This window comes from Calonectris borealis, chromosome 25, assembly GCF_964195595.1.
Source record: "Calonectris borealis chromosome 25, bCalBor7.hap1.2, whole genome shotgun sequence".
Classification (NCBI taxonomy): domain Eukaryota; kingdom Metazoa; phylum Chordata; class Aves; order Procellariiformes; family Procellariidae; genus Calonectris; species Calonectris borealis.
The window spans coordinates 3,349,426-3,359,889 of NC_134336.1; the positions used below are offsets into that span (position 1 = coordinate 3,349,426).

Here is a 10,464-nt window from a genome sequence, read left to right on the forward strand (position 1 = left end):
GCAGCAGGGATTATTCTGGTCCTGCTTGCAAAGGGTCAGGAGACCGAGGCGAGCCCTCGGCGTCTGGCTGCAAGGCTCTGCTGGACCCGATTTGTTCCCTGACATTTTTGTGGACGCTGGTAGCTAAATGAAATTATTTGTTCTCAAGCCACGGATTATTGCCAATCTCAGGGCAAGCGTCGCTGACTATCCGGCTGATTTTGACTCATGTAGTGGTTGACAAAGTAAAAAGTCATGGCACAGAGTTACCAAGAGCAGCAGCTATAAAACAACCAGCAGGGCTGTTACCTTACAAGGTACATCTTACCTTTTCTGAAGCTTTTCAGGAACAAAAGCTCACCTGCCACAAAACTAGCAGTCATCCGAGCAGGCTGGATTAGCAGAATAGATTCACATTGAAACTACATTTCACAACCAGGACAGGGGTTTGAAAGACTTTATTTGACACCTTTGCTGGATGTCACAGCTCGTGAATCTAACAGCTCTGCACAGTGTAAAGTGAGGCCGGGCTACTTGCTGTGAGCTCTAGCGTGCCAACCAGCCGCAGGAACAACCGGGATCCGCGAGGACCTCCTCTGACTTTATTAAAAGGGAATATGTTGTTCCTGGCTGATTCTGGCACTTCAGGACAAGGGTGAGGAGAAGCAGCAGAGGCATTTCTGTGTGTTAAGTGCAATGACTTTCATCAAAACAACTGGGAGGGACTCACTTCCAAAACAATACCCGATACATACATCGACATGCACATGGCAGATACCATCTGCAGAAACGCAAACACCAGCTCATCCACACAGTCTAACCGGCTGCGCGTTTGACCTGAGGCGTGGGGAGAGCCTCTCCCATTCAAGAGAGATCTTCTCCCTCTTTTTTACCTTTCTTTGCACTGACCTTTCCACACTTTTCTCTCTTTTCATGTCACAGTGCTGTAGAAGTGGGCGAGACTCCTTGGGGTGGGCATGCAACTGGGTCCAGGCTATTCTGCACGTGTTTCCCAGCAAGTCAAGGCACAGATGCAGGGAGCGGGGGCTGTTCAGACAAGGGGGAGCACTGGGAGACCCTGCCCTGGCCACCATGGGAGTTAGGGACGTGGCACAGGAGCAGGGTGGCTCAAGAGCTTCAAGTTTCTGTTCCTTTCTGCCCAAAGAAGAGAGGAGGGGAGGACAGCTGGAGGAGCAGAGGCGTATCTGCTGCGTCAGTTATCTAGGGGCACGCAGGCCAAGGCAGAAAAAGCTCTCGGCAATCAGGACAAGTGCAGACCCAGAGCTTGCCGAGGTCTGCAGTGAAACCTCAGTGGGTTTTTGTCCTGGCCCAGGGAGAGGGATGAGCAATGTGAGACCAAAACATGGTGCTGAAGAAAGAAAACAGACATTGTGGAAGGAGAGGGTGAGGGATGCAGAGCTAAGAGAGAACGAGGGAGGCACTTCAAATGCAGGCTGGTCTGACCCATTCTCCCCCCTTTGCAGTCACGGCTGTTCAGCAGGGGACAGAGGAGAGACGGCTCCAGCGGGGAGACTGGCAGAGGGAAAGGCCTTTTCTTCTCACTTTGGCCGTCAGAGCCTTCCTCTCTGTGACAGAGGTCCCTTTGAAATCTTCTGTCTCGCCTCATCTCGCCTCTTCACACCTCGGTGCAGAGCAAGGGTTGCAGAAGCCTCCCTCCGCCCAGGCGGCCTGGCCGGCTGCTCCTGCACGGTTTGTGCAGGGACCCAGCACAGGCCCTGCAGACACGGCGGTATTTCAGCTCGGCTGTGGGAACGAGCTCTGTTAAGCTGTTGCCTCACTCCACCTTAAGGGCACATAAGTGGGAAAAGCTGGTAATGCCGCGAGGAAAGCATGGGGATTAGCAGGCAGCCAGTTCGTTAAGGGAGCTGGGGGGGCTCTAGCTTGCCTTGCCGGGTGCCAACAGTGCTGGGGAGGGGGGTGAGCTGCGTCCGTCCCACCACACCAAAATTAGGTGCTGCAGCTGGGGGACACATCACAGGGAATCAGCATGAGCAAGTCTCTGTCTGGCAGCTCCAAGTCCCCAAGGAAAAAAGACAGTATTTCAAGGCTGGCTGTTTTCCAAAGGAGAGCAACACTGGGCTCCGCAGAGGGGTTTGCTGGAGGAGGGACAGGGTTGGGATCTGCATGTGCACCTTCCCTCGTAGCCGGAAGGGTCTGAAGTACAGCCGCGTGCAGATAAGTGCATCGAATTGGATGTGATATACGTTTGCAGGCATCACGAGGGAGAGGACGTGTGATGGTGAGGCAAGGAAGGCAGTGCGAGGAGGGAGGGGAGAGTAAAGAGGATTTTCTTGATGGATCCTTGGCTTCTGCAAAGCAGGAAAGATGCCTTTTCAGCTGAGTTTGTTCTTAGGCCTGTGGGCAATGAGTGCTGAAGAATCCCTGTCTCCGAAGGGGAGGGGAGGGTCAGAAAGCCCCGATTTCAGTCGCCCAGGAGCGGCAGATCCTGGATGTCCCAACCCTGATCCCGGGTCCCTGTGCAGCAGCGCCCAAGGCGGGAGGCACCGTGTAAGCCGGTGGAACAGGGACACCAGCGGAGGCTGGCGAGAAGAGGAACGTCGCGATTTGGCTGCTCTTGGACGAACCCTCTCTCAACACGCCCGCTGGCGACGGCATCCTGGGCACGGCTGCTATGGCTGCAGACGAGCCTGTGCCTCGGGCCCTCCGGCTGGAGGAGGTCATCCTGCTGGCCAGGAAGCTTCGGCGGGACGGCAGCATGTCGCTGGGGACACGGCGAAGCGGGGCTGGCCTCACAGCAGGGCTTGGGTAAGCCAGGGAAGATGCAGTCAAAACAACCGGAGCGGGAGCAGGCTCCCTCCTGGGGATTTGCACGGGGCCAGCAGCGCTGTGGAGGAAGGACCACGGCCACGTCTGGATGGGCAGGAGGGAAGTGGCCACAGGCGAAGGCTCCATTTCTGCCACGTAATTATTCAGGTGGGAGAGGAGTCGCAGCCGGATGGGGTCGGCAGCATTTTGGCCCTCGAGGATGCCCAGGTACCTGACAACTTCAGTAAGACATTCGCGGAAGCCGATACTCCTGTAATCCACGGCCAGAGCTCGAGCATCTAAGAAGCCTGTAGGGAGAGGACACGGGTGACAGTAAGTCCGTGCAGAGCTCAGGAATGTGCTTTGATTTCACTACCCTCTCTAATGCACTGTGTATTTCACTTGAGGCACTTTGCTGCCGTGTGATATTACTGAAGCAGATAGCCAAGTGGGTGTCCGAAAAGGACTGGACATCTGCGTGCATGAGAATAGCATCTGCGGTTATCTCATCGGGATAAAACTGCCAGGGTCATGAAGCCTCTTACTCTAGCATGTGAGATGAGTAAGAGGTTTCATTAACTGTGCTCAGGAAGGAAGAAATTTTTCCTATTGGACTCTATCAGTTATCGCTGCTGGAGACATGGCTGTGGGCTAGATGGGCACTGGGTCCCTCTTTGCAAATGGACCATCCCCAGTCTTGCAGAACAGCGGGACACTGTGTCTCCTCGATGCACACCTTAGCACCATTTTCCTCTGCCTGGGTCCCAATCTTTATACTTCGTTTAAACAGATGTCCGGCTGAACGACACAGGACGGGGGTAGAACCAAAACCACTGGGCCGAGAAAGCTCAAAGCCACAAAAATCAACAAGATAAAATGCAACCGACGGCTGATTTTTAGCTTCTGCTCCCTACTTGCAGCTTCATGAGACGATAAGCAATAAAGCAGAGAATGTCACAGCACAGTGAAGCGCTGGACCACTTTGCTTGACGGGGTCTCTCGTGACAATACAGCCCTTTGTTGCAGTGCAGTCAAACTGAATATCTAAACAAATGTTCCAGACCAAGTTACAGCTCTGAACCAAAGCCTGGATGCCAGCAATGTCCCCAGCAAGCCAAAAATGGGTGGTAAGCAAGCCAGAGGCTTCTTTACTGAAGCTGTGATCTCCATCCTGTTAACTGGAACAGGACAGAGGGTCTGTACTGAGGTCTCAGTACAAATAAGACCTTTGTTGAATTTTGCACAGGGCTCCCTCTCTCTTCTTATAACAACCAAGAAACAAAAAAAAAAAAGAACAGAAAGGGAAAAAAGCCTTGTTTATTTGCAGAGTCCCCATGCAGAATTCAGCCTCTGCAGGAAATGTATCCCAGGGAGGAGGTAAAGAGTTTAATATCGTTTTTCTGGAAGCAGGCTCCATTTCTGAGCAGGACTAAGCGTGTCGCTGGCTGGGCAGCTTTTAGCAGGGTGTGTGACAACAGCAGTGGTGCTGTCCCTGTGGGTCTTTGGAACTTGCTATCCCACATAGCCAAGTCTTCCAAATGTATGTATGGGATGCTGACCCATATGTTAGACATAAGAAAAACATCAGGGCAGGAAATGTCCATCTGCCCTCCCTCGAAAAATATTTCCCTTGGGAAGCAGGCAGGGCAGCATTCGTTTTGGTGCTGGCTGGTGTCAGCAAGGCACACCAGCACCAAGATATTGCTCGCTGCTGAGGCTGATGGGGAATTTTCCTTCCAGGTTTTCACCTTCACCTCACCTGTATAAGAGCAGTTCTTACCTGTTCCTCCCGTGGCGTGAAGCATTTTTAAGTGATCTACTGTCATTTGTAGAATTTCTGCCTTCTCCAGCTTGGAAGACCCCTGTGTGTTGGGAGCAGGAAAAAAGAGCAATTCATCATTTTATGGTCTAGGGTTTTGCACCTCTCAGGAACTGGATTTTTCCTGAGGAGCTCTTCCCCGAAACCTTGCTGAAGCCCAGGAGTGCTCAGATTGGAGCCGGGCATCCATCCAAGGCATGGCTCTGGTTTTTACATCAAGTGAGTAGAAAGTGGAGCTCCTTCCCAAGATCCCCCAATGCAAATTGAAAATCCCCATTTCTGTGCATCTTCATATCTGCAAAACACTTTCTGGATTGAATTTATCCTCCCTAGGGCTCCTGAATATTTGTTAATATTGTTTAACTACCCAGTTTCACCACCTACTTACTCCCTGAAGTGATAATGATAAGAAAGACATAGCAATGCTCCAGACTTTCTCATTCTGAGGGCTCTACCCTTACACTGCTGAAATGCAGCCCGCACGGAGGATGAGTGGAAATCATGGACACACACACCTGCTTCTCGAAGGCGGTGGGCACCAGGCGCCGCAGTTCGGAGAGGCTGCTGTTGATACGGTCACGGCGCCGCTTCTCAATGATCTGCGGGAGGTTTCCAAATGGAGAGAAGAAACCACGGTCATTTATGGCCACAGCTCACAGGTTTAAAGCCCTCATTAACAGCTATGGCAGGTTGAGAGAGGCACTTTGAACAGGGCCATATAAGTAAATGTTTTGGGTGCAAAAGCTGAGCAAAGAAACATTAACTGACTGGTGTGATAACCCCAGGTGAAATTGCTCTTCTCCACCCCTATCTCCACCCCTTTCTGCCACATTTGAGGCCAAACCTCTGCAAAAAATCTCCAATTGGCTGTGGGGAGAGTTCTGCAGGAGATGGAGCAGGGAATAGTGTAAAGTCGATTTTGCACCGTGCCCCCACAGTAAGGACGTGCCAACAGCACCCCACCGCACGCAGGAGATGTCACGGGGAGCCCTGGCACACAGCTGGGACCAGCCTGACCCCCCAGGGAGACACGGCACAACCACCCTGGTCAACGCAAATGAGACTCACCCCCCTCCGCTTCTTCCTGGCTTGTATCTGAGATGTCGTAGTGGGAGACACAGACCTGGAAACATGGCTGGAAAGGAAGAAGAGGGAATCATTTCTTGCACTAGCTGGAGAGAAACCTCTGTTGCACATATGCTTTACACACGTTGCCATCTGCAGTTCCCCCCCCGAATAATGTCTTCTGCGGTTCCCGTCTCATTTTTACCCACAACACAGAGCTCAGGAATTGGGGACAGGGAGCCAGGCAGAGACTCGAATCCCACTCTCTCCCCTCCGAGAGTCTCCCACCAGCCTGGGACAGATTTCTGCGCCAAACTGCCCATCCACTACCAGGCACCCATCTCCTTCAATCTCAGCCCGTGCTGGCATCTCCACGGGGCTGAAAAAGCAGTGATCCGAGCTCCGGAGTCATGGCCTTTTTTCTCCTCCATGTGCAAACCTCCCGGCTCTCATGTCTGAGCCTGCCCTGTCTGCAGGGCTTTGCATTTCGGAGCTGCGATAGCGCGAGCATGTATCTGAGCTCCCACCCAGGGCGGCAGCAAAGGGCTGGTCGCTCCTCAGGGTGAGGCTAACGGCAGCGTTGATGTGGTTTCTGAGGGCTTCCTGCAGAGTCGCTTCACAAACCACAATTTTTGGGGTGGGCCGTGATATTCTGAATGCACGGACACCCCTCAACCAGACAAAGAGGGACCAGGACCCGGGCAGGGGGAACACCCGGCAGAAGGTGACAGAGCAGGGACCCTGCCTGCCGGCCAACAGCCCTGGGGACCAGCTCTGGCTCAAGGGACAAGGGACATGGGGGGGACAGGCTAAAGCAAAGGGTCCCACAAACCATCCTGTGCTTGGTGGGCACGGGTAAGGCTAAAGACACCAAAGGTCAGCACTAGACATGCAGGGGGAGGCAAAGTTCAATCCTTAGGTCCCCACAGACATGAAGTCTCCGTAAGGATGGATAACCAGGCGTGGGTAACTCCTTGGAGCAAAACCCTTCTGCTCAGGGGAAGGCCGGCTGGGCCACCTTCACCTCCCCGGAGCAGGGTTTCTCCCTCTGGAAAGCAGGACTGGCTCGGGGCTCTTTCTGTGCCTTACGAAACTCGGCGCAGGGATGTTAACACGCAGGCGAGACGGCAGTCTGCAACCCCGGCCAGCACAGCGCTCCGGAGGGACTCGGAGACCGCGTAAGACATACAAATCTGTAAAGGGGCATTTGGGTTCACCCCGTCAAATCAAAATATTTTTCAGTTTGATGAAGCATTTTAATAGCAGTCTATTAAAGATGTTTCTGCAGAGACAGTGCTGTCTGCACAGCAAGCCAAAAACTAGACCAAACTCAGCCCATTAAAAATACATTTTGTTAGGCCCAAGTGAGGTGCTTTCAGAAGTGGTTTTACGCAATCAGACAAAATAACACGTTCTTCTACTGCCTGCTCCACTCCTCTCCATACAGGTACCCTATTTGAATGTCTGCTGGGTGGGCTTTCTTTGGGCATAGGTGCTGGCTGCCTTCGCAAGTATGAACATGCGTTGCCAGTATACATAAACACACTATGAGCACGTGTGATGTGAAAACGGGCTCTGCACGGACGCTGGGGTGTTATACGTGCAGGGGGTAGGTCCTGAATTCGCTTGGCAGCGCAGGAATGCGGAGTACGCGCTCAAGGAGTCTGTAACAGTGCATTTTGAAACTCTCTCGGCAGAGCTGTCCGAACGTGTTGCTCTTTGTGAGCTACAGTTCCAGATGTGGATATAAAAACCTAGCTTACTGCAAAATATATTTTAAAAATGTTTGACAGATTTGAACCACATAAAAGATACCGTAACTATATTCTCCGATGATTAAAATTTCTGCATTGCTCTTTGCTTGGTTTTATAATTTACAGCATAACTTTGGCTGTTTATTCAAAACAAAAAGCAAAGAAAAAAAACCAAACCAAGCAGTATCTGGCACTTCTGCAGTGACCCCAGAGTCTAAACTTGCTACATGCACTGAACCAAGCCTCACACCCGGCGTGACTCATCCCCGCTCTACGGGGGAACTGGTTTGCCCAAACCACGCGACCGATGGGTAATGGGCTGGGAACCCCGGCCAGACAGCCCGACTGCCTCCCTCTGCCCTAATCGCTCCACCTCGCTCCCCACCTGGAAGTGTTTCATTTTTTCCCAATCCGCCAGCGTCCCATGCAGGACCGCATTACTCCGGGTGTAAACTCGTCAGGGCAGGAACAGATCTTTTGGCCATGTGTTTGTATGACATGAGCAACAACATAAATGTATACAAATATCACCAGATCACAGCGCTGCCCAGTTCTATGACTGGCTTGAGAAGACAAACATAGCAGCACCCGAGAGAGATCAAAAAATTCATCGTTACTGTTCACTGAAATAAAATATTATGACAATTCCTCTATTTCATCCATCAGGGTACTATAGACTCAGTGTGCTGCACTGATGTAAAGAGGTGGGATATACTTCACCTGCAGCAGGAAGGTAGGTTAAATATTGATACACTTGGAAACGGCATAAGGGGTCAGTGAACTTGTGCGGGACGTTACATGCCCAACTCTGCCTGTGACCGTATCAGCGAGAAGCAAACTCATGAATTTAGTCCCATGAGAACCTGAGCTTGGCACTGGGCAAGGAGACTTCTCCGCTCAGGATACCAAGCAGCAAAAGGGAATTAATTCATCTGGGCACTCGCTGGATGTGGAGGGAGGGGGACACTTGGCTACTGAAACAGGAGTTCAAAAGCAGCTGATTTTTGGACGAGAACAAATAACAGAGCCCTTCCTTCATCCCCAGCGCCGTCTGCGTGCTCAGAGCCCGGGCATGCCCGCGAACGGCTGACACAGCATGGGAACTCGCGCTGCGAGCAGTGGCTGGGGATGCCCTTTGCCAGCAGAGCCCCAGCCCAGGGGAGCGCGGCGAAGCCTGGGGACATCGCTGGGGAACCACGCAGAGGTCCTGTCCTCAGTATTTCTCACTATTTCACCAAGCAGCAAAGCCCCAGAGCCAAAACTGCAGCTCAGCAGTGATGGGATGGAGCCTGCGAACTGCGATACAGAAAGTGCACACTTAAAGCAGGGCACCCTTCGCTGGCCAGACTGCACGGGCTCCCTTTTTAATAAAGATCAAAGCCCCCAGCTGGTGCATTACAAATGCATCAGCAGAGCAGAAGCGTTTCTCATGCAAAACCTCCTCGTTTCTTCCACATTCCCTGGGAGCCCTCGGATCGCTGCGGCTGCAGCGGCATCCAGGCAGCTGACGGGTGCCTTCGCTCTGGGGGGGGACCGCCCCATCTCGGGGTGCAGAGACCTGCGAGCAACCAGGCTCCCGCTAACGAAGATCAGAGCTGCCCTTCTCCCCACCGGGCAGGAGAAGGCGATTGCCCTGCTTTAATGAGGCGTTTTCTCGAATGCAGTCAGCTCGTAACACAGCTTTAATCCTTGTATTACGACTTGGGTTTCCTTGCCGGGTCAGTCCTAACGCCAGCATCAGCCCACACTTGCACACGGGAGTGACCCCCCCGCCCGTCCTCGCCCAAGGCAGGACTAGCCCAGCCCGAAGGGGTTAAGCGAGGTGCCAGGCGACTCCCGGTGAGTCGGTGGCGGGGCCCGGTGCTCTCCCGTGCCATGCGCCGAACTCGGCCGCCCCGGGCAGCTCGCGGGGAGCTGCTACAAGCGCCGGGGCAGAGCAAGCGCCGTGCCCGGTGCCGGGGACCCCGCTCCAGCCCGCGCTCCCCGCAGCAGAGACCCCGACTTCATCCCACCGCCCTGGCCGCCCTGGGACGGACCCGTCCCCCGGGAGGGAGCTGCCGCCGGCAGCGTGTCCTCACCTGTACTCCTCCTCCCGGCCCACGTCGATGGTGCCGTCCGACTCCGTGTCGGACGAGCTCTCCTCGCACAGCCGCTTCATCCTCGCAGGCGGCGCCGGGCGGCCGCGACCCCGCGGGGCGCTGGGGGAGAAGCCGGGGAGGTCGGCGAGGCTGCCCCACGCGTGGCCCCGGAGGCCACCGCCGTCCTTCCCCGCCGTCCTCGGGGAAGTGCTGTCCCTCCCCGGGCTGCGCGGAGGAGCTGGCCCCAGTGCGTGCCTGCCTCGCACGGCTCCTCCCCCGCCCGCACTCTGCCTTTCACACCCCCGGCTTCTCCCTCGCTCTCCTCCCAGGACGTCCCCAACCTCCCCGGTTAATGGGTTAATGAGACATCTCCCGGGAGTGACGGATTACGCGGCCGCGCCGGCGCTCCCAGGTTCCCAGGGCCCCCCCCCCGCCCCTCCGCCTCCTCCTGCTCGCTGGTCGAAATCCCAAGTCTTCCTGTAAAAGGAACAGTCTGTGTGAACCGTCTCATGTCCCCCCCCTTCTGCCCACGGCCCCCCTCTCCCCACGGCCCCCCTTCCACCCGCTGCACATTGGCCTCAGCCCCAGTTTAAAGGGACCAGTGACCTCACTGGCAACAGAAAACCGTGGGAAAGAGATGGGACTGATAAAGCCTTGAGTTGTTTCAGGGAAAAATCAACATCCAGCCCCACACGCACACACATGTCTGCCCGGCTCTGTGCGGCGCAGGCACTTTTGGAGACTTATGATTCAGATGGAAACCAGCTTATTCGAAGCGCGGTGCTGTTTGAGGACGCCGCTCAAACGGCTCTTGCCTGGGATTAATCAGTGGCCATGGCCAAGGGCCGGGAAGGCAGCGGTGGCATCGCACTCAGAGGCGTCAGGACGGGTTTGGCACCCCAGCACCGTGCCGTGGTGGTCCCGCCGGGAGCTCGGCCCCCTGCCACGCTCCCACAGCCTTGGAGCGTCTTCAAGTGCCTGC

The 10,464-nt window shown here is 54.6% G+C and overlaps 1 protein-coding gene across 1 annotated transcript; it reads right to left on the reverse strand.

Annotated features, from left to right (window-relative positions):
* Window positions 1–425: 425 nt before the first annotated feature.
* On the reverse strand, window positions 426–10,003 carry HEYL (hes related family bHLH transcription factor with YRPW motif like). The gene is made up of 5 exons (XM_075173677.1): window positions 9,483–10,003; window positions 5,654–5,720; window positions 5,101–5,184; window positions 4,547–4,628; window positions 426–3,074 (listed from the first exon to the last, which is right to left on the reverse strand). The coding sequence occupies exons 1-5, from the start codon at window positions 9,560–9,562 to the stop codon at window positions 2,407–2,409; spliced, it is 981 nt and encodes a 326-aa protein (XP_075029778.1). The 5' UTR covers window positions 9,563–10,003; the 3' UTR covers window positions 426–2,406.
* Window positions 10,004–10,464: the final 461 nt, after the last annotated feature.

What these genes read in the sequence shown, in the direction of transcription:
- HEYL (XM_075173677.1), bottom strand. Translation starts at nt 9,562, where the DNA reads ATGAAGCGGCTGTGCGAGGAGAGCTCGTCCGACACGGAGTCGGACGGC. An exon ending in CCAGGAAGAAGCGGAGGGGG is followed by an intron (nt 5,185 to 5,653) that starts GTGAGTCTCATT and finishes AACCTCCCGCAG; the next exon opens with ATCATTGAGAAGCGGCGCCG. An exon ending in TCACGCCACGGGAGGAACAG is followed by an intron (nt 3,075 to 4,546) that starts GTAAGAACTGCT and finishes CTCTCCCTACAG; the next exon opens with GCTTCTTAGATGCTCGAGCT.